Consider the following 25,060-nt stretch of genomic DNA (forward strand, 5'->3'; position numbering starts at 1 on the left):
GCACTGGGGCTGGCTGTCTCAGCAGGTCATTAGAATGCACTGGGGCTGGCTGTCTCCTGGCCCGGCGATAGATCTGGATTGACATGTCGGCCGACCTTGAGCCACCATGGCAGGACACCCCTAAACCCTGGTCCGATAACAGCTAGTCTTCTACTCCTGCTGCTCACTCCAGACACACGCTACTCTAGAAGAGGAAAGTGCTAACTCTGATGAGCGGATGTGTTTCATCAATAAAGACAGCAACGACCACACAGCGTCACCATCAGTGTGTACTAATCATTGAGTGAGGCCAATCTACATGTGCATTATACACGCATACTGTACACTAGCTGAGCTTGTTTTGTATTTAGTAGTTAGCCTATTTAGTTTGAGTGTGTGTGAGAGAGTGAATGACAGTGCTTGTTGCTATTTTTATTCTGCCGTCTGCCCAGCCCTTATGAGTAACTTGGATGTGTTAATAGTTCATGTTGATGCACAGAGGGAGCGAGAGTGGAGAGAGAGAGAAAGCAGACAGTTTATCAGTCTCACTGCCCGCGTGGCACTCCGCACCAGAAAGACGTCTGTTGTCAATGGCGATGACGGTGATAACAGCAGTGAAGCGGTCCATGTTTGGACAAAGTGGATGATGCGATGTCATCCTAACAGTGTTTCAAGGAGGACCATTCTCCACTGTAGGTACACATTAAATGAGGATGAGAGAGAGAGACAGAAAGAGTGAGAGGGAGAGAAAGAGAGATTGAGATAAGGAGCCCTCTCAATGCTCTATCAGCCAATAGCACATCTCTCAGTGAGGTACTATTGTTCACGTAGACGCCAGTCAAGTATCCATGTCGCATTCAGGCTCCAGTTCCGGGTTTTGTGCGTCACCGGGCTGTGAGAACGGGCAGTGAGAGTGCCTGCCGTGTTGTGCTGTGCTGCAGTAGAGGATTGTGTCGAGATTAGAAGTAGTCTCACTGGAGAGCAGAGCATCTTGCTGTCCGTTTCCCCTTTTTTGCCATCCTCTTCAGAGGGTTCGGATAAAAGAAAAAGAAAAGAAGAGAAAAAAGGAAGAGGAGGAAGGAAATAGAAAAGAGAGCTGACATCAGTGAGACTGGTTCAGAGTGAGAGTAGAGCATCTCTCACACACATGACTGTGTGATCCTCTGCTGTCATCGTGTGAAAGACAAGCCCATGCTCTCTGATGTCTCCTGCCTCTGGACACCTTGCCAGGTAAGTTTTCTCTCTTCTCTTCTCCCTTCTCCTCTGATAAAACGGATAGAAGAGTGGAGTTTAGGTCTTTTTCCTGATGAGGTCGAAAGATACATCTCGTCTGTGATGTTCTGGTGGTATTGTTGTGATGTTGGCGTTGTGTTAATGCAAAGGTGGTGTGATGATTAAACAGGTTCATGTTGGAAGTAGCAGCCGCTTGCTTCAGCTTTTGGCAGAAGACGAGGCAGGTTTGATCATTTTGAGAGATGGCTAAGCCATATGTAGCCTATGTACAGTTAGCAATACAGTTAGCTTAACCACGGGGCTCCCTTCAACAGACCAGTAATCCTACCACAGATCTCTGCAATATCTCATATCTGTGTGTAGCACATTTTAGTTGTTGTCCTTGAGCACACTCAGAATGAGTTGGATTGTATTTGCTTCCATTTTTTTATCCTCATATCATACCCACCACATCCTCATGCAGTATTTTGGCAGTGGTTGAGACAGGAATGATAAAATGCAGTGACAAGAGAACAGGATTTGCCTGATAACGAACTGATTCTGGGGTGCAGTCAATTAAAATAGCTAAATAGTATTTTTTGGGGGGGGAAACCCAAGTATTCTCAGTAGACTAATGCTCAGAAGCTGATGACGAAGAGACTCTGTGACAGTGCTGGTTAGGGGGCATTTTAATTCACAAAGTAGGCAATATCTCTCACTGATTTCTATGTGTGTGGGCGGATGTTGCCTGTGTGTGTTTCAGTAAAGTGCGGGTGGGTGGTTTGAGGTTGCGTAAGTGGATTTCTCTATGATTGTGTGTGTGCCTGCGTGTGTGTGTTAACAGTAACAGTATACTGCCACTCCATCATGTGTGGGGAGATGTGCTCTTTCTGGGCCCTGCTGGCATTCTGAGGATTTATAAGGTCCGGCACACAGTAAATTACACCTCTCGAGCACTGAGCCATTGCAGCTGGGTACCATACAATTCATACAGTACATGGAGCCTACAGAACACTGCTGCAGTGCAGAGCCTCTCACCCTGGTCAGGGCTCCTGTGCGCGTGCTTTTAAAACACTGATCGGTATGCTTGGAGCTCTAAAGTCAAACGCATGAGAGTTTTCCCCTGAACACTGGCCTAAGGTCAGTGTCACATTTTTCCTACCTGATGGTTAAGGTTAAGATTTAGTGCAGTAGGGAGATCCTAGATCTGTGCCTGGAGCAGTGGTCCTCTCCCTGGAGTAGAGTTGCGAAATTCCGGAAACTTTCAATGCATTTACAGGTTTTCCAGAAAACCTGGATGGAGGATTACGGATTTCCTGTTTATTCCATCCTGATTCAGGTAATCCTCCATCTGGGATTTTCAGGAAAACAAAGGAATTTATTGAACATTTCCGGAAGTTTTCAAACCCTACCCCAGGGAGAGGACCACCTCTCCAGGCACAGGTCTAGGATCTCCCTACTGCACTAAATTCTACTGAATAGCTGCCACATTCCCTCAACGCTAGGGGCCTCCACTTGTTGTGGGCTAAAGCTGTGTGTGCGTGTGTGTTTTACAAGGATAGTAAAACAACAACATTCGGAAAAGTGGGGACATTTAGCCGGTCCCCACATGGAAAAGGCTATTTTAGGCTTAGGGGTTAGGTCTCCTCCCTCCTTAATCCTCCACCCCTCCCTCCTCCTTCTCTGCGGACGACTTTGTTAACCACTTTGAAAAGAAGGTTGACGACATCCGCTACTCATTCACTCAGCTTATTGAGACCACTGGTCTCACTCACACAAAACTACCCTACGCCTTGACCTCTTTCTCCCCTCTCTCTCCAGATGAAATCCTGTGACTGGCTGCCTGACAGGTCTGGCTGCCTGACAACCTGCCCGCTCGACCCCATCTCCTCCTCCCTTCTCCAGACCATCTTTGGAGACCTTTTCCCATTCCTCAGTTCCCTCCTCAATTCATCCCTGACCACTGGCTGCGTCCCCTCTGACTTCAAAATGGCCCGAGTCGCTTCTCTCCTGAAGAAACCAACACTCGACTAATCTGATGTCAAAAACTATAGACCTGTATCCCTTCTTTCTTTTCTTTCCAAAACACTTGAGCGTGTTTTCTCTGATCAACTCTCTCGTTATCTCTCTCAGAACAATATTCTTGACCCTAACCAGTCAGGCTTCAAGACGGGTCAATCAACTGAGAATGCTCTTCTTTCTGTTACGGAGGCTCTTCGCACGGCCAAAGAAGAGAATGCTCTTCTTTCTGTTACGGAGGCTCTTCGCACGGCCAAAGCTGACTCTCTCTCCTCTGTTCTCCTAGATCTATCCGCTGCCTCTGACACGTGAACCATCAGATTCTCCTCTCCACCCTCTCAGGGCTGGACGTCTCAGGCTCTGCACACTCTTGGATTGCATCCTACCTGGCAGGCCGCTCCTACCAGGTGACATGGGGAGGATCTGTGTCTGCACCACGTCCTCTCACTTCTGGTGTTCTTCAGAGCTCGGTTCTAGGCCCTCTCAATACATCAAGTCACTCGGCTCCGTCCTATCCTCACATGGTCTCTCCTACCATTGCTATGGGGATGACACTCAACTACTTTTCTCCTCCCCCCCCTTCTGACAATCAGGTGGCGACACACACCTCTGGGTGTCTGGCAGATATCTCAACTTGGATGTCGGCCCACTACCTCAAGCTCAAGTTCGACAAAACAGAGCTGCTCTTCCTCCCGGGGAAGGCCTGTTCGCTCAAAGACCTCTCCATCACGGTTGACTCCTAAGTGTTTCCCTCCCAGAGTGCAAAGAACCTTGTCGTGACCCTGGACAAATCAAATCAAATGTTATTTGTCACATGCGCCGAATACAACAGGTTTAGACCTGACAGTAAAATGCTTACTTACAAGCCCTTCACCAACAATGCACATGTAAGAAAATACCTACAAAAAAACAGTATGAGATAAGAAAAATAGTCTGGGTAGCCATTTGATTAGCTGTTCAGGAGCTTAGCTGTTCAGGACAACACCCTGTCGTTCTCTGCAAACATCAGAGCAATAACCCCCCCCCCCGTCTAGATCTGATTCTGCTGACACCTACATTATTGAGGAAGAATGTACTTTCTATGCCTGTGATATGTAGTTGTCCCACTTAGCTATCTTAAGATAGGGGTTTGGGATTAGGGTTAGGTTTAAGGTTGGGTTAGGTTAAGGGTTAGGATTAGGTTTAGGGTTAGGGTTAGGGATAATAGGATTTTGAATGGGAATCAATCGTATGTCTGTGTGTGTGTTGTGCATGCCATGCGCATGACACTAGACTAGACTTTAGGTACTAGCTAACTCATAAACAAGTGACATATGGCCATCGTGCTGCATGCCAAGGCTGTTTCTCCGGTCTGAATTTCCATCCTTGTTAGTTTCCCTAATGCACTGCAGTCCCTGATGGATTTAGATGCAGGCAGTCGGCCGAGGGGATGGAGCTCAGTCAGTCCACAGGCGGATCAATCATTTTTAACCGGAATCTTGGGGGCTGTATGTGTGTGTGTGTGTGTGTGTGTGTGTGTGTGTGTGTGTGTGTGTGTGTGTGTGTGTGTGTGTGTGTGTGTGTGTGTGTGTGTGTGTGTGTGTGTGTGTGTGTGTGTGTGTGTGTGTGTGTGTGTGTGTGTGCGCTGTCACCTGGCTATTCGTCCTCTCTACCTGAGCTGGAGGCTGCACATATGAATATTAATCAGGTTCACTATATCACCTTATGGATTGTCTGTCAGAAAATCTCTATTGAAGTTGTCCCTTTCAATGGCCTGTCAGGATAAACCTGAGCATTTTAGGGTGACACATACGCCTGTTGAAATAGAAAATGATTCTGTCACTTTAATTTTTAGAGAAGACAGACGACTTGAGTGCCGTTTGTGGATTTGAATCTGTAAACAGCGTGTTTCCATATTGCGTTACTTGGAATTGATTGATGTGGTTGAGAGGGATCATTTATTTGAGCCCTCGGCTACGAGAAATGTGTGTGTTGAACCACACATGACCATGAACGTGTGTGCTGTTCCTTATTTCTCATGCGGCATCGGGAATGCCTTCCAGACATAAACTACTGTACTAGGCTATGGCACTGTGAACATTGAGAAATGCCCCCGAGTAGTACATTGAGTAGTACTCCCACTACATTAAATTGACATGTACTGTACGCTTGTGCACACACACTTACACATCAATACGCACAAAAAAATATACACTACCGTTCAAAAGTTTGGCGTCACTTAGAAATGTCCTTGTTCTTGAAAGAAAAACAGCGAGAAATTGCCAAGAAACTGAAGATCTCGTACAACGCTGTGTACTACTCCCTTCACAGAACAACGCAAACTGGCTCTAACCAATTTCTCGCATGGAATAGCCTTCATTTCTCAGAACAAGAATAGACTGACGAGTTTCAGGGCATTTTGAGCCTGTAATCAAACCCACAAAGGCTGATGCTCCAGATACTCAACTAGTCTAAAGAAGACCAGTTTTGTTGCTTCTTTAATCAGAACAACAGTTTTCAGCTGTGCTAACATAATTGCAAAAGGGTTTTCTAATGATCAATTAGCCTTTTAAAATGATGAACTTGGATTAGCTAACACAACGTGCCATTGGAACACAGGAGTGATGGCTGCTGATAATGTGCCTCTGTACGCCTATGTAGATATTCCATAAAAAATTGGGCATTTACTGCTACAATAGTCAGTTACAAGATTAACAATGTCTAGACTGTATTTCTGATCAATTTGGTGTTATTTTAATGGACAAAAAATGTGCTTTTCTTTCAAAAACAAGGGCATTTCTAAGTGACCTCAAACTTTTGAACTGTAGTGCACATTTTAAGTGTTTTGTTCACTGACTTCAGATATTATTGATGCTGAGCTACAATTGTGGTTGACAGTTCTGGGGAAGTAATGTAAGCAGCCGACTGAAAATAGTACATAAGCAAAGAAAATACCTAAAATAAAAATGCTGAGATCACACTGACAACAATTCATTGACTATATGTATATATTATCACCATTATTGACACTGTTTAGGGTAATTCATATGTATCCCATACCATAACATAATTGCTCATTGAATTGGTCCATTTCAGTGGAGGGGCCATTAGACATTTGATCATTGTTAGGATCAAAGAATGAAGCTTCATCGGTGACGTGACTAAAAAGTCCCCACTCGCATAATTTCACACTTGGTTTGGCAGGTGCCTGGATTACAGAAGGTTCAGTAGTTATTAAATGTATTGAATTATCTCTGTTTGCATTGCTTCCCTCATTCAGTCATGCTGCTGTCTGTGCTGTGGGATGGGAGAGGAGAAGGATGACCGTGTTTGCTGAGTCGACCTGAAGGTTCTCGTGTTGATTTGCACAGTTTAATGAGACAGATTGTCACAGTTCAACTGGCCTCATCCATTGGACTGATGAGACACACAAACACATGCATGCATGCGTGCACACACACACTGGACTCATCCAGTTGACTACTCAACAAGCTGCAAATACCCTAGGGGACGTAAAGTCATAATTTATGGACAATATGCCTGATTAGCATAAGCATTACTGTAAACTGTACTATTTATATGTACATACTGCACACCAACACTCAGGAAAACATGTTGGCCAAGGCTTTGAATAACATTACAATCAACGGGGCGTGTGAATGGTTAGATATGAATTACTAGCAATGTGAGCTGTTATTATTTGGATGCTGATGGCTGTCAGATTATGGGTAGTCTTCTGGGATAATGGTTTTGACTCCAATCAGTGTCCAGTTGACTCCATCTGTGACGAACACACAAAGGCACACATGCGCTGCCAGACAGCATCGATGAGGTTCTGAATACACTCCTTCTTTAGTGCAGCACTCGTTCCTGATGGGGATGGCAAACCTCAATTCAGCCCAAAAGGAAAAGAGGGAAAGAAAACCCTATCTTGTCTTGCCTTAACATCTCTGTACTGCAACCTGTGACCATGCCAGACATCATCTCCATCCACAACAGTGGCGGTCAGTGCCGTTTAAGATGAGGGAGGCCCATTTTATTTTAATGAGCATGGCCTTATTTCTATTACAGCATATTGGATGACTTTCATTCATATTCCATTCACCCAGTGAATTGAATATGCGATAGATTCAGGCTACTACATGATACTCTAATTTTCCCTATACCCATCATGAGGTTGCTACAACCTTGGCTATGAATGAAAGTTTACAATGTAGGTGCACACAGGTCAAGAGACAAATTTGAGGTGACAGACAGTGACACATGGAAAGACAGTGACATTCAATACCGCCTTGCACACTCTTTCCTGCATCTGCTGATATAGGGTGTAATCATTAGTCCAACAGTTGCAAATGAGAGTTTCTATTGGCAAAAAATCAGGTATGTTTATCCTTGTTTTGTTCCGTTTGCTTCCATTTAAGAAACGTTTTTTTAACAGAATCGGCGGAATGAATACATCCCTGATCGCGTAAATACAGTTCACTTTCATAGCAGCCACGTTGTATTCCTTCGATTGTGGACTTCAATGCACAACACATCAGCTGTATGTGACCAGGCAAAAAACCTTTCCATACCAAACCGCTACACACAGCCTACATCGTTGTCAGCATATTAGCTAAAGTAACGTCATAGTCAACATAGCTAATAAAACTAATGTGTTAGTAAACCCTCTAAAATCATGCAGTAACATTACAGTGTACAGTCAGTAAGCAGGTACACCGGTGGCTCCGGGTGGGAAAAAAATTATAAAACCAAAAGCTTACCTTGACTTGGAAGAATTCCAGTGTTGTGTTGGAAAGTCATAGCCAGCTAATTAACATAGCATCCCTCTGTTTGAGCACGGCGTTTCAGTAGGGTAAACTAGCTAGCTGCATTTGCTAGCTAAGTAAATGAAAGGGGAAGTGACATTTATTTTCAATCTCTCTATTTCTCTCTTGCTTCTCCTGAATTTTGGAAGAAAATAATTTCTTAAACTGTTCAACTTTTGTCTTTCTCTCTCTTTTTTTATTTTTTTATTTATTTCTTATTTCACCTTTATTTAACCAGGTAGGCTAGTTGAGAACAAGTTCTCATTTGCAACTGCGACCTGGCCAAGATAAAGCATAGCAGTGTGAACAGACAACAACACAGAGTTACACATGGAGTAAACAATAAACAAGTCAATAACATGGTAGAAAAAAGAGAATCTATATACAATGTGTGCAAAAGGCATGAGGTAGGCAATAAATCGAATAATTACAATTTAGCAGATTAACACTGGAGTGATAAATCATCAGATGATCATGTGCAAGAAGAGATACCGGTGTTCAAAAGAGCAGAAAAGTAAATAAATAAAAGCAGTATGGGGGTGAGGTAGGTAAATTGGGTGGGTAGTTTACAGATGGACTATGTACAGCTGCAGCGATCGGTTAGCTGCTCGGATAGCAGATTTTTAAAGTTGTTGAGGGAGATAAAAGTCTCCAACTTCAGAGGTTTTTGCAATTCGTTCCAGTCGCAGGCAGCAGAGAACTGGAAGGAAAGGCGTCCAAATGAGGTTTTGGCTTTAGGGATGATCAGTGAGATACACCTGCTGGAGCGCGTGCTACGGGTGGGTGTAGCCATCGTGACCAGTGAACTGAGATAAGGCGGCACTTTACCTAGCATAGCCTTGTAGATGACCTGGAGCCAGTGGGTCTGACGACGAACATGTAGCGAGGGCCAGCCGACTAGGGCATATAGGTCGCAGTGGTGGGTCGTATAAGGTGCTTTAGTAACAAAACGGATGGCACTGTGATAAACTGCATCCAGTTTGCTGAGTAGAGTATTGGAAGCTATTTTGTAGATGACATCGCCGAAGTCGAGGATCGGTAGGATAGGTCATTTTTACTAGGGTAAGTTTGGCGGCGTGAGTGAAGGAGGCTTTGTTGCGGAATAGAAAGCCGACTCTAGATTTGATTTTGGATTGGAGATGTTTGATATGAGTCTGGAAGGAGAGTTTGCAGTCTAGCCAGACACCTAGGTACTTATAGATGTCCACATATTCTAGGTCGGAACCGTCCAGGGTGGTGATGCTAGTCGGGCGTGCGGGTGCAGGCAGCGAACGGTTGAAAAGCATGCATTTGGTTTTACTAGCGTTTAAGAGCAGTTGGAGGCCACGGAAGGAGTGTTGTATGGCATTGAAGCTCGTTTGGAGGTTAGATAGCACAGTGTCCAAGGAAGGGCCGGAAGTATACAGAATGGTGTCGTCTGCATAGAGGTGGATCAGGGAATCGCCCGCAGCAAGAGCAACATCATTGATGTATACAGAGAAAAGAGTCGGCCCGAGAATTGAACCCTGTGGTACCCCCATAGAGACTGCCAGAGGACCGGACAACATGCCCTCCGATTTGACACACTGAACTCTGTCTGCAAAGTAGTTGGTGAACCAGGCAAGGCAGTCATTAGAAAAACCGAGGCTACTGAGTCTGCCGATAAGAATATGGTGATTGACAGAGTCGAAAGCCTTGGCCAGGTCGATGAAGACGGCTGCACAGTAATGTCTTTTATCGATGGCGGTTATGATATCGTTTAGTACCTTGAGCGTGGCTGAGGTGCACCCGTGACCGGCTCGGAAACCGGATTGCACAGCGGAGAAGGTACGGTGGGATTCGAGATGGTCAGTGATCTGTTTGTTGACTTGGCTTTCGAAGACCTTAGCTAGGCAGGGCAGGATGGATATAGGTCTGTAACAGTTTGGGTCCAGGGTGATTCTTGATTCTTTGAGTCAACTACTTACCACGTGTTATGCACTGCAGTTCTAGCTAGCTGTAATTTATGCTTTCAGTACTAGATTAATTCTCTGATCCTTTGATTAGGTGGACAAAATGTCAGTTACTGCTGCAAGAGCTCTGATAGGTTGGAGGACATCTTCCGGAAGTTGTCACAATTACTGTGTAAGTCTATAGAAGGGAGTGAAAACCATGAACCTCCTAGGTTTTGTATTGAAGCCAATGTACCCAGAGAAGAACGGAAGCTAGCATCCGGCTACACCATGGTGCTACCCTACATTGTGCTGTTGAGGCTACTGTAGACCTTCTTTGCAAAATAGTGTTTTAGTCAAATATTTGGTGACGTGATTATATTTAGTATAATTTTATCTAAAAAGGATAACTTGTTAAATGTTTTAAAAATTTTATTTTTATGAAATTAACTGAGGAGGATGGTCCTCCCCTTCCTCCTCTGATAAGCCTCCATTGATCCACAAGTAGCTTAGTACTCCAAGGGCCACCTACCAAAGTGACCCAAAAAACGGTACTACATTTCAGCAACACTATGTAGATGTTAAGAACATGAATAAGACATGTGACTTATGACACAATTCAGCTACATTGACCACTTTCCCAAGAAGTTACAGGAAAACTTAGAGGGGATGAAATCTTAGTCTACTTCTCTGCTATGTAAATTTGAAATCAGAACATAAATAACTTCTACCAATCAAGAGGTACAGCTGTTTTCGTAACCGCATCAACTAAACTTTCTCAGCATGTTGACTGACATGTTGACCACTTTCCCAACAGCTTGGACAAAAAAACGTACTGTTTGAAATCTTGGTCTACTTTTGTTTTTCAAATCTAAAATCAGAACATAAATATCTTCTACCAAACAAATCTAGTACTCGAGAAGCACTTACGACTGATTATGCCACACAGCTCACCCCAACCCACTAAACTAACCCACGCATTAACCCAACTACAATGGTGACCCCACTTACTATAGCTAACCCATGGCCTACCTATCTAAAACATTCACTATTACTACTACAATGTACTTCTACTAGAACTTCTGGTCTATCAACAATTGATAAAACATTCACTTCATTTACTACACAAGCCTCAATTTTTCAACAATAACACATTTCGAAACTTCCACTAGATGCGCCATCATATTTCTCTCCCCAAATAATAGACTAAAATGCCTTCCACTGGCATAAACATTAAGGATGTAACAATTCACTGATACACATGTGTCCTCTACTTCAGTGTCAAACTGTATGTAACTGTGTTGACCGTCATTAATCTACAAGTCATTTTGCATTCCATTGCCGAACAACCCCCAGGGCAATATCAGTAGCATAGTCCACCCACTTGCGGCCTGTTCCTTATATGCACATCTGCGCAGCACCTTCAGCATTAAATGCTAAAATGACTTACGTGATATTAGGCTTTATTGGTTGAGTGACAACCTAAGTAATTTGCTTGGTTTTTGTTATCAATGCGCTGTTGAAAATTGTTTTATCAGAATAAAAGTAAGTTAGCGGAGACACACCGCTCATCTGGCTATACCCACAGAAGGGGGCTTACAATAGATGTGATTGAGTTCAGGTTGACCGTCAGCAATAGTTTAGGTAGTTTTGCTTCAAACAATCAGTTTAAAGCAAAAGTGTACAACACTTTATGAACACCTGCTCTTTCCATGCCAGAGACCGACCAGGTGATTCCAGATGAACACTATGATCCCTTATTGATGTCACCTATTACATTCACTTAAATCTGTGTAGATGAAGGGGAGGAGACAGGTTAGAGAATGATTTTTAAGCCTTGAGACACGGATTGTGTGTGCCATTCAGAGGGTGAATGGGCAAGACAAAATATTTAAGTGCCTTTGAACGGGGTATGGTAGTAGATGTCAGGCCACCGTTTTGAGTGTGTCAAGAATTGCTGCTGGGTTTTTCACTCTCAACAGTTTCCCGTGTGTATCAAGAATAGTGCACCACCCAAAGGACATCCAGCCAACCTGGCACAACTGTGGGAAGCATTGGGGTCAACATAGGCCAACATTCCACGCTATATTGTGTTTTCGCTGTAAAACACTTGATAAATCGGAAATATTGTCTAGAATCACAAGATGCCTGTCTTTCAATTGCTGTACACTATGTATTTTTCAGAAATGTTTTATGATGAGTATTTAGTTATTTGGCGTTGGTGTCTGTAATTTTTCTGTCTGCTTTCGGTGCAATTTCTGACTGTAGCTGCAATGTAAACTATGATTTATACCTGAAATATGCACATTTTTCTAACAAAACATATGCTATACAATAAATATGTTATCAGACTGTCATCTGATGAAGTTGTTTCTTGTTAGTGGCTATTTATATCTTTATTTGGTCGAATTTGTGATAGCTACTGGAGTAAAAAACTGATGGAGTGACTTTTGCTAACGTGGTTAGCTAATAGATTTACATATTGTGTCTTCCCTGTAAAACATTTTAAAAATCGGACATGTTGGCTTGATTAACAAGATGTGTAAATTTCATATGCTGTATTGGACTTGTTAATGTGTGAAAGTTAAATATTAAAAAAATATATATTTTGAATTTCGCGCCCTGCACTTTGAGCTGGCTGTTGTCATAAGTGTACCGGCGTCGGGCTGCAGCCATAAGAAGTTAACATTAACATTAACACATAACATTTCACAGTAGATAAGTCTAAGCATCTTCTGCCAGGTGGCGGTTTCCACCAGTCCTGCGGTGGCCTTGTGTTGTCAGAAAACCAGTCATATTCTCAGAACCTCAGACAGTCACAGTGGGACCCAGACAGGAGGAATATGAGCGTAGGCGATTTCCACCTTCTGATAGTGTCTGCAGGGCATATCACTCAAAACAGATGTTAACACACACACAGATGTCTCCTGAGAGGAGACCTTACAGTTTATCATAACACAATTTATTAACCCTTTAAAATGGTATGAGGCCTTGGTTTAACCCCTTCATTCCCCCCTTTGAGGCTACAAGGGCCTCAACAAAAGCGACTCAAGCATAATGGTTATAAGAATTCATCCATAAAAGGTGCATTAGGCTGCAAGCAATCCTCAGGAGATTGAGGATAGATATAAGGGTTTGGGTGTGCACTCTTATCTGTTATGATGGTTGGGACGTCTTCTGGCAGTGTGATAGGTGGTGCCACCCCTGATGCTCCTGGACCTTCACCACTGTAGGTGTTGCTGCGATGACCTGGTATGGACCCATCCTTCTGGGGTGGTTCCATTTTCTCTTGTGGACCTTCAGCTTGATCCATTCTCCAACGTCAACAGGTAGGCTGTCTGGGACATCCTGCTCTGGAACTTCCTGGGCTTTCCTGTATTTGGAATACAAAGACATAACAGCATGGTTTAGTTCCTTCATATATTTGCTCAAATCATCATCCAGTGCAGTCAGGTCAGCCAGTTTTGGAGCCATTGGTCTGTGTAAAGGAACGTTCATTGGACGGCCAGTTAAGAGCTCATGTGGGCTAAGCCCTGTTCCGTGGTTTATACTATTGCACATTTTCATCAGGACTAAGGGAAGGCACTCTACCCATGACTTCCCTGTGGAGTGGCATGCTTTTGCAAGCTACACTTTTATGGTTTGATTAGCCCTCTCAGTAATCCCAGTACTTTGTGGGTGGTAGATACAGACTTATGATCTATCCCCAATTCGGCAGCCACCTGTGCAACCACATCTCCTGTCAAATGGGTGCCATTGTCTGTGGAGAGAACTTCCAGTATACCAAATCTAGGGATGATTTTCCTTACCAGAAGTTTTGCTACCGTTTTGGCATCACAGTGCACGGTTGGAAATGCTTCGACCCACCTGGTAAAACGGTCAATTATTACCAGGCAGTACCTCTTTCTTTCCTTTCATTCAGCCATGTCTATGAAATCCATAGCTGAATGGGCCGGCCTGCGCTGGAAATTTCCCTGGTTTCAGGGTAGTACCCTTACCAATGATGTATTGCATGCATGTAGTACATTTATACACATGTGTTTTGCAAATTTCAATCAGATTTGGACAAAACCTGGTGTCAGATAATAGTCTAACCATCTCCCCCCTTGGTGCTTTGCCCACTCTGTGGGCCAGGCGACACACAGAGGAGACGAGAGGTAAGGGCATAGCAGGTTTGCCAGAGAGGGACTGCCTCCACAGGCCATCAGGGACCCTAGAGCAACTTCTAGACTCCCACAAAGGGTGATTTAGTGCATCCGCAGCCTGGTGTTGGTCAAGATCAGTGATTTCAGACGTACACAGGGTAGTAAGCATAACGGCATGAGTATGGCAGCGAGAAGCAGCATTCTTAGCAGCAGCATCAGCAGCAGCATTACCGAAACGAATGCTATCAGTGTTGCCTGTGTGGGCACGGACCTTGAGAATAGCCAACTCAGCCGGAAGCAACATGGCCTCCAGCAGGACTTCAATCTGTAAGAGGTTTTTAATTGGAGTACCGGATGCGTTAACAAAATCCCTGCCTTTCCAAACCCATACCCAAGATAGGCAAACACCATTGGCGTATGCAGAGTCAGAATAAATGTTAACCTTCAAACCTCTACCTAATATACAGTACATGCTTCAAGGGCCAGGAGCTCAGCTTGTTGTGCTGAGCAATGTTCAGGCAAGGGCTGTTCAATCAACAATGACCTATCCAGTGAGACTATACCAAACCCTGCATGTTTCCTACCAGTCTCCCTATCAATAAAGGCAGAGCCGTCAACAAGAGTGTAACATCAGGGAGTACGAGCGGTTCATCATAGAGGTCAGGCCTGGCTTTAGAATCACGTTGGACTTGATCAGAACAGTGGTGAGGTTCTCCATCTACCAGAGACACGTGCAGTTATGCTGGGTTAACAACACAGCATCGTTGAATCGTAAGGTGAGGCTGTGTCAGAAGGCATTCATACCCAGCAAGCCCTGCAGCCGTTGATGAGGGCACATGTTTCTCATATGGCCTGCCACACAGTACCAGCACACCAGCGGTTGTCTCTGTATGGGTAGGTATGGTTGTGGGTTCCCATATGGTTGAGGAGGGAACTGAATAGCAGGTGCTTGGGTAAACTGTGGAGCAGGTGGTAGAGGAGGCTGCTGCTGCAGGGCAGCTGGGGTTACAGCCACATTTAGATTGTTGGTTTTTCCTTTGTCCAGTTGGGCTAGTTGGGCTTTCTTGAGTTGTGTGTCAAGGCCAGTCTTCCTTGCTTTTTCTTCAGTCTTCATTTTTTTCCAGGCTCTGCAGTGATGCAGGGCAATTGTTTCGCTGCTGTGTCCAAGTCCCCAAAACCCCATGGTTTGTAATCATAGTACGGTTGTCCCATACCTGAGGTCTTTATCACCGGAGGGTAATTTCCCACGGGACGGTCATCTTCACCTGGCTGTGTCTAAATCCATTCAGTCCGTTTCATCGCCAGTCTCTGTGATGTTGGGGGCTGTATGTTTTTTAATTCACCCTGTAATAGTGCTACCTCGCTTTGCACCATGTTTGATAAGCGCCTTGGTTCTGCCCTCGAGCGATCCAGCTGTGGCTGCATACTCTGTGAACCGGCAGCACCTGCATGAGAGTCCTTCAGACTATCGGGAAACTCGCCTTCTTCTTCACTTTCAGCTCCACTTTCGTCTTATCTCCTCTTCTCTTCCTTTGTTTCCACTTATCCTTTTGTCTCTGTCTTCATCATCGCAATGTCGTCTGATTTTGTCAACAGCTTCATCCATTTCTCTCTGCACCTTCTTTTCTTGAGCTGCCATGAGGTCCTTTGCCATGGTAACTCCAAGGTGGAGAGGTGTTGATTGTGTCCTGGCATCATTTCATATATATCCTAGTTCTTGATACATCTTACCCAGTGGTGGGGACGAGACCAAGCACCTGGAGCTACTAGTTTGTTTGGGAGTAGTGGATAAATTCCTTTAAACATATCTCCGCAGTAGGGAGGGGGTGGTGAAGCATATTGTGGAGCGCTGAATTCTAGAGGGAACTTCTCGGCCTTGAGAGAGCCAGGGTCTTTAATCTTTGTCAATTCCTTTTTCAAACAGGTAGCTTTCTGTTGAGTCCAGAACAGGTCACACTCAGTTTTTAACCTTTCACGAGTATCTACCCCGGGTCCGGGAGCACCCCCCCCCCCCCCCCCCCCACACTGAGTAGCATAGCCTAGCATAGCGTCACAATTAAATAGTAGCATCTAAATATCATTAAATCACAAGTCCAAGACACCTAATGAAAGATACAGATCTTGTGAATAAAGCCACCATTTCAGATTTTTAAAATGTTTTACAGGGAAGACAAAATATGTAAATCTATTAGCTAACCACGTTAGCAAAAGACACCACTTTTCTAACTCCATCAGTTTCTTACTCCATCAGGTGCTATCACCAATTCGGCTAAACTAAGATATTGATAGCCACTAACCAAGAAAAAACCTCATCAGATGACAGTCTGATAACATATTTATGGTATAGGATAGGTTTTGTTAGAAAAATGTGCATATTTCAGGTAGATATCATAGTTTACAATTGCACCCACCGTCACAAATGGACTACAATAAATACATAGAGCAACGTGTTTACCTAATTACTAATCATCAAACATTTCGTAAAAATACACAGCATACACTAATCGAAAGACACAGATCCTGTGAATACAGACAATATTTCAGATTTTCTAAGTGTCTTACAGCGAAAACACAATAAATCGTTATATTAGCATACCACATATGCAAACGTTACCAGAGCATTGATTCTAGCCAAAGAGAGCGATAACGTAAACATCGCCAAAATATATTAATTTTTTCACTAACCTTCTCAGAATTCTTCCGATGACACTCCTGTAACATCACATTACAACATACATATACAGTTTGTTCGAAAATGTGCTATTTAGCCACCAAAATCATGGTTAGACAATGACAAAAGTTGCCCAGCTGGTCAGACAATGTCGTGCGCCATATTAGACAGTGATCTAGTCGTATACATAAATACTCATAAACGTGACTAAAAAATATAGGGTGGACAGCGATTGATAGACAATTTAATTCTTAATACAATCGCTGATTTACATTTTTAAAATTATCCTTACTTTTCAATACAGTTTGCGCCAAGCGAAGCTACGTCTAACAAGATGGCGTCATAAGCGATTAACATTTTTCGACAGAAACACGATTTATCATAATAAATTGTTCCTACTTTGAGCTGTTCTTCCATCAGAATCTTGGGCAAAGAATCCTTTCTTGGGTCTAATCGTCTTTTGGTCGAAAGCTGTCCTCTTGCCATGTGGAAATGCCAACTGCGTTCGGCATGAACTGGAAACCTGCCCGGCGCTTCAAAGTGTCTCAGAAATAAATGTCCCAAAATGCGCACTAAACGGATATAAATTGCTATAAAACGGTTTAAATTAACTACCTTATGATGTTTTTAACTCCTATAACGAGTAAAAACATGACCTGAGAAATATTACTGGCTACACTAATGCTTGGAAAAAGAGCAGGTCGGTGTCCACCGCGCGCCCGACGCAGCTGGAAAAGAGTTCCTACCTACAGGTTTTTTTCATTTATAGTGGCTGTGATTGCGCAATCGATACCATTCAAATCGTCATCACGTAAAGGCATCCAGGGGAAGACGTAAGCAGTGTCCGTATCCTGATAGCGTTCACAGTGGCCTTTAAACTGACTCCAGATCAGGGGCCAAAATGTGTGAAATCTGACTCCATGTCAGGGAAATTGCTGTAGAATGAGTTCTGTTCCACTCAGAGACAAAATTCCAACGCCTATAGAAACTAGAGAGTGTTTTCTATCCAATAATAGTAATAATATGCATATTGTACGAGCAAGAATTTAGTAGGAAGCCGTTTAATCTGTAATGCAATTATGCTAATGAGAAAACAGCACCCCCTGTAGTCGCAAGAAGTTAACATCGACAAAGCAGTCACAGAAAACAGGGTGGATTTTTTTATTTTCCTTGGTCTTATTTTCCTGTCTTCTTTTCACAATATTCTGTACATGTTGATACTTGGTTTTATTAAACGACCCGTACTTAGGTGTCCTTAGTCCAAATCATGCATTTCTTGAAAACCCAGGTTAAGTCTTTTCCCATAGTGGGGTATTTTCCTACGAAGAACTGTAGAGGGATGGCTGGTTTCATAGCGACTGGTCCCTCAGCTAACTCTGAGCTCCCGTCTGCCATATCTCAAAATGTTTTATTTTTAATTAGGCTCTGTGTAATGTGAATACAGATAAATGAATGCAGAATAACCCTATATGTGTATAGTCTATCCCTTAACTCACATACGTTTATTTAAAGCAGGGTGATAAGTAAATGATAACTGAATACCATGTAATGTATGGGTGGCGTAAAATAATTGTCCTCTATGGAGCAACCACGGAACAGTAAAGGACTCAAGATGATTTATAAATGGTAGAAACTTTGGTGTAACCTCCACAAAACCCTGGTATCTCTGTGATAATCTTCTCCTTCCAAGGGAGAAACTATTACTTCCAAACTATTTATTTTTAAAATGTCGTGGGTCAGTAACACACGGGCAGGTGTATTCCCTAATACAGCAATGGTGTATGCTTTAAGGTTTATCCCCCCACAGGCAACCCTTCGAACGTCTGATCCAAAAGTCCACTCCGCTAATTCAAATACACAGGCTTTATATTGTCCATAACTAACTCCTGATTTAACATGCCACCACCCAGTCATATCACACAGAAGACATGATACATAGAACAATTACAGAATAGCTTATCAGAAAAATATTCAAACCCTTAACTCTGTCACAACAATCAGTGTTTTATACTTGGAATTAATGCCCTAAGTCCTATCACCAAGTCTGATCAAACACAAAAAATTATCAGCAGTTTATACTTGGAATTTATGCCCTAAGTCCTATCACCAAGTCTCATAATCATAAACATTTAACCCAGGAATTTGTAACCTATTTCCACCTAGGTGGTCTGTGCTTCCACCCACGGTACCCACGGTAATTATTCCACAATTACAGATAAATTTAGGTGTGTATAAATTTAACAGTGAGGCGCCACTTACTTGCCAGAATGAGTCATTAACCACAACGTGCTATAGCAAAATATAGCTATAGCGTCTGCTTACCTTATAATTTTGTAGCTCTTGCACGTGGATCAATGGTCAGTCCAGCGAAGTGGTCACTCGCTCCTGGCAAGCTCACCAAAGTGTTGGTCAATTTCTTCAACAGATAATCAGTTCTATATAATTATCAAACGTATATATTGGTAGTACAAAGGAAACAGACTCTTTGTTTAAGTATTAAAATTATCATTTAGTAATACAATTGTAGGCAGAAGTTGGTACAGAGTACAGTATATGATAGCTCTCCCCAGGTTCTGCGAGGTGTCTAAGACATCCTGCAGCTTATATAGGTATAGGTTCATAACAAGGTGACATTTCACAGTAGATAAGTCTAAGCATCTTCTGCCAGGTGGCGGTTTCCACCTGCGGTGGCCTTGTGTTCTCAGAAAACCAGTCATATTCTCAGAACCTCAGACAGTCACAGTGGGACCCAGACAGGAGAAATATGAGCTTAGGCGGTTTTCGCCTTCTGATAGTGTCTGCAGGGCATATCACTCAAAACAGGTGTTAAAACCTTTTATGGCTGCAATCCCGCTACCGGGATCAATATGACAACAGCGAGTGAAAGTGCAGGGCGCCAAATTCAAAAAGCAGAAATATCAGAATTAAAATTCCTCAAACACAGATGTGTCTTATATCATTTTAAAGGTAATCTTGTTGTTAATCCCACCAAAGTGTCCGATTTCAAATATGCTTTCCAGCGAAAGCACTACAAACGATTATGTTAGGTCACCACCAAACCACAATAATCACAGCCATTTTTTCCAGCGAAATATAGCTTTCACAAAAACCAGAAATAGAGAAAATGAATCACTAACCTTTGATTATCTTCATCAGATGACACTCATAGGACTTCATGTTACACAATACATGCATGTTTTGTTTGATTAAGTTCATATTTATATAAAAAAATCTGAGTTTACATTAGCGCGTTAGATTCACTAGTTGCAAAAACATCAAGTGATTTTGCATAGCCACATCGTTTCAACAGAAATACTCATCATAAATGTAGATGATAATACAAGTTATACACATGGAATTATAGATATACCTCTCCTTAATGCAACCGCTGTGTCAGATTTTTAAAAAACTTTACGGAAAAATAAACCATACAATAATCTGAGACGGAGCTCAGAACAATAGCCAAATTAGCCACCATGTTGGACTCAACAGAAACCAGAAAATACATGATAAATGTTTCCTTACCTTTGATGAAGTCATCAGAGTGCCGTCCTAGGAATCCCAGGTCCACAATAAATGCTTGATTTGTTCAATAATGTCCGTTATTTATGTCAAATTAGCCCACCCAAAGCGCGTCCACTACCGTCCACTATAACTTGACGAAATGTCCAAAAGTTCCGTTACAATCAGTAGAAACATGTCAAACGATGTACTGAATCAATCTTTAGAATGTTGTTAACATACATCTTGAATAACATTCCAACCAGAGAATTTCATCAACTTCAGTTGACCGAAGGAACGGAGCGGCCTATCACGTGAACGCGCTTGTTCAATGCGTGAACACCTCCTGCCAGTGGTCACTAATTCCTGTCTCCTTCGGCCCCCCTTCACATTAGAGTCATCAGACAAAGTTCCATTGATTGTTGACATCTAGTGGAAGCCGTAGGAAGTGAAAATACATCAATGTCTCGCTGTGATTTCAATGGCACCTTTGTTGAAAATTTGGCACCCCCAGAAAAAATATAAACAGGAAGTGGAACTTCTCATGTTTTTGCCTGCCATGTGAATTATGTTATACTCACAGACATAATTCAAACAGTTTTAGAAACTTCAGATTGTTTTCAATCCAATACTACTAATAATATGCATATATTAGCAACTGGGACTGAGGAGCAGACCATTTAAAATGGGCACCTCTGTGCACCTTTCATCCAAGCTTCTCAATACTGCCCCTTCAGCCATAAGAAGTTTTCACACACACACAGATGTCTCCTGAGAGGAGACCTTACAGTTTATCATAACACAATTTATTAACCCTTTAAAATGGTATGAGGCCTTGGTTTAACCCCTTCAAACACTTTTCACGCCTTGTAGAGTCCATTACCCGACAAATTGAGGCTGTTCTGAGGGCAAAAGGGTTCTGAGGGCAAAAGGGGGTGCAACTCAATATTAGAAAGGTGTTCTCAGTGTATATGGTAATTTTCAGATATACAGTATAGGGTACAGTTGATCATTTCATAACGAGGACAGCAATCCATTTTTCGAGGCGCACTGCATGGCCAAAGCGAGCAGAGAAGAGAAGACCACTTCGTAAAAACTTCCAACGGTCCAAACCATTACATTTTGAGATGGGCTGAAATCCAAAGTTGTGCTACATATGTCATAGCTTATTTGTAAACAAACAAATATTGATACATTAATAGCTCAAACACTTAATCTACAGAAATTACAAGTTAATTAGTTGGTGATGGTAATTTTTTTACCAAAGTGGGTGGACAAAAAACTAATATTATCATGGTAATGGTAAATGCCTAGCCTCCCTTATGGCTCAGCTCAGGTGTAAACGAAAACTGAAACGAAAACGAAAATAAATAATGAAAAAAATATTTAGTAAACTGAAGTGAAATAATTGACAAACCCGCCATTTGAAAAACTACAACTATGCTGAAACTATTATCTTTGACTCCAAAATAAAATAAAAACCATGTTCATTTATATGTATTTGTTTTTACTTCTGGCAAAAATCAAACGGGGTTTTAGTAGGGTTTTAAAGCCCTTGCTGTCACGCCCTGACCATAGATTGCTTTGTATGTTTCTATTTTTTGTTTGGTCAGGGTGTGATGGGGGTTGGCATTCTATATTTGTATGTCTATGTTTTCTATTTCTATTGTGTTTGGCCTGGTATGGTTCCCAATCAGAGGCAGCTGTCAATCGTTGTCTCTGATTGAGAACCATACTTAGGTAGCCTGTTTTCCCACTTTGAGTTGTGGGTGATTATTTTCTGTTTAGTGGTTGTTGTACCTTTCAGAACTGTTCGTTGGTCATTTTGTCGTTTTTGTTCTCGTGTTCATTCTTTATTAAAAGTATTATGGATACGTACCACGCTGCACTTTGGTCCTCCTCTCCCTCTCCCGACGACATTCGTTACACTTGGGGGGGTTTCAAGCTATTGAATCTGCCGAGTAAATGCGGCCAGGAGATGGCAATGTTTCAAATTGGCCTAGCTTGTGCATCACTAACACCAGCTATCACTAGCTAACAGGGGAAAAATCAACTAGGTAGCTAATTTGATTCTTCTTACATGTACTACTAAAGTTAAAAAGCATTGGATTGATGTAAACATGGGTGAGAGAGAGTTTCCTTCCACCATATTTTTTTCACTAGTCTCTGCGCTATTCCTTTTAAATCCAAGTCACATTGAGATTAAACCTAACCTGATGTATGACCTGACGCATCACCTTATGTATTACTGCCCCCAAGTTGAAAGAAGTGACATGCCAAAAAGCACACAAAAACTATACTACACAAATGGCTTCTAGCCTCCCACGCATGCTTTCTGTCCCTAACCAGACTTTCATCCTAACATTTCATGTGGATGAATTACCTGACGCATAAAAAAAACAGGCCTGATGGAAACATTTGTCTGTAAAATGTCCCAATGTCGACAAAATACAATATGCTAGACAATGGTGCATAATTTCTTGGTCGGTGAAAAAGATTATGCAATAATTGCGGTGGAAACATATTTATGCGCAAATATTTATATAATAACCATCATGTCAAAGTAAACTTGGAGTCACACTATGATATGTTATGTTGCACCACAAGGTCATGGAAAGGCATGAAGAGTTAATAGGCAGATTAAATAAGTTATGATGAACTTCACAACATATGGTGGTTAAGTGCACAGTGATGAGCTGCATGCAAAGGTACAATAAATATCGAGGGTATTATTTAAATGCTGGTGACATGATGATCGGTGCTTGGCTGCCAATTATCAAATAAAAAAGATCTCGCTCTTATCCATATCTCGTCATTTAACCTATCCTGTCCACTTCATCAGCGGACTGTTGTCTAGAGAGCATGCTCCAAAACCAGATTGGGCAAGTTTGTTATTTATCGCAGCAGTTTTTGTTACAAAACCATTGGTAGAGTTGAAAATGTGATGGAAACACATTTCATAAAATGTTTTATTTGGTATATGGAAACTAAAGTGCAAAAGTGATTTTTATGTGCACTACGTCATCACGCTTTTTATCCGCGACAAGTCTGTTTCATGGAAACACACCTCTGGTGGGAAAATGCAATTAAAAAATATATATATACAGTGGATGAGAAAAAGTATTGGATACACTGCCGATTTTGCAGGTTTTCCTACTTACAAAGCATGTAGAGGTCTGTAATTTTTATCATAGGTACACTTCAACTGTGAGAGACGGAATCTAAAACAAAAATCCAGAAAATCACATTGTATGATTTTTAAGTAATTAATTTGCATTTCAGCAGAACAATAACCTAAAACACAATCCAAATATACACTAGAGTTACTTACCAAGACAACATTGAATGTTCCTGAGTGGCCTAGTTACACTTTTAACTTAAATCAGCTTGAAAATCTTGAAAATGGCTGTCTAGCAAAGATCTACAACCAAATTGACAGAGCTTGAAGAATTTTACAAATAATAATGTTAAAATGTTGCACAATCTAGGTGTGCAACGCTCTTAGATACTCACCCAGAAAGATTCACAGCTGTAATCGCTACCAAAGGTATTTAAAACATGTATTGATTCAGGGGTGTGAATAGTTATGTAAATTAGATATTTCTGTATGAATGAATGAATGACATTTTATTTTCGTGTCAAAATGCCAGTTGGTAACCCATCCCTTATGGAATGAATTGACATATCAACAAACATTACAATAATTCACTGTGATAATTCAGTGATAATTCTTCTTCCGGTGCAACGCATGAAGTGTGAAAAAATGTAAGATAAAAATCAATACATAATTGTAAGTTATCCAAACAATGATTACATCCCTCGAGCAGTAAAAAATATACATAAATATACATACATACATACATACATACATACATACATACATACATACGCACGCACGCACGCACGCACACACACACACACACACACACACACACACACACACACACACAAAGCGGGGAAGGTGTTTACAATAGCTTGTCTGGAAGCAAGACGTCGGTGGCTAGTTTTCCCTTTGTAATCCGTGATTGTGTGGCAAGGTCTAAAGACAGTTCTCAGACATACATTGGAATAGAAATGGTCAAGATGAGAGGAAACTTATTCAAAGGGAATCTTTCTGGATCCACAAGCTCAACACACTGTCTCCTCTTGGCCTTTACGAGGAGTTTGACTTAACTGTTTTCATCAGTTTCAATTTGTCCAAATTGTGTATTTTTAATCCTAATTGAATATTGTATGTATATTACGGCAAATATTGATCACATTCCTTGTGTATGATCATATATTTTGATACATTGAGTGTTAATATTGTGAAAATATATTTTACATTTTTTACCTCCTGTTTCAGGAAGTGATGTCACTGAGTACCATCTATAGGACTTTCCACCCCCACCTGGGAAATGGATGCCTGATGAAGACCTAATGGTGGAAATAGTGTTATAAATAAATATCACCTGGGAGCATGAGAAGGAGTGTGTAGCATTTTCCATGAGTTTGCCTACAACTCCAGCACCTGTGGAAAGTTCTTCAGCTTTTGTACAGGGTCTACAAACAATCACGGACTACAGAGGGAAAACCAGCCACTTCACAGACACCGACGTCTTGCTTCCGGACAAGCTAAACACCTTATTCGCCTGCTTTGAGGATAACACAGTGCCACCGACATGGCCCCCTACCAAGGACTGTGGGCTCTCCTGAGTAAGACATTTAAGCGTGTTAACCTTCACAAGGCTGCCGGCCCAGACGGCATCCCTAGCCGCGTCCTCAGAGCATGCGCAGACCAGCTGGCTGGAGTGCTTATGGACATATTCAATCTCTCTATATCCCAGTCTGCTGTCC

The 25,060-nt window shown here is 42.2% G+C and overlaps 1 protein-coding gene across 6 annotated transcripts in view; it reads left to right on the forward strand.

The window, feature by feature from the left end:
* Positions 1-498: 498 nt before the first annotated feature.
* LOC129812690 (disks large-associated protein 2-like) overlaps positions 499-25,060 on the forward strand; it is a 226,735-nt gene continuing 202,173 nt past the window's right edge. For 2 of the 6 annotated variants that reach the window (XM_055864469.1, XM_055864470.1), the window contains exon 1: positions 499-1,209. In XM_055864469.1, coding sequence (XP_055720444.1) covers positions 1,171-1,209 — 39 coding nt within the window. In that variant the 5' untranslated portion in view covers positions 499-1,170. The remainder of the gene's footprint in view (positions 1,210-25,060) is intronic. The other 4 variants (XM_055864467.1, XM_055864468.1, XM_055864465.1 and 1 more) reach the window with 3 other exon arrangements.

Source organism: Salvelinus fontinalis, chromosome 16 (assembly GCF_029448725.1).
Source record: "Salvelinus fontinalis isolate EN_2023a chromosome 16, ASM2944872v1, whole genome shotgun sequence".
Lineage (NCBI taxonomy): Eukaryota > Metazoa > Chordata > Actinopteri > Salmoniformes > Salmonidae > Salvelinus > Salvelinus fontinalis.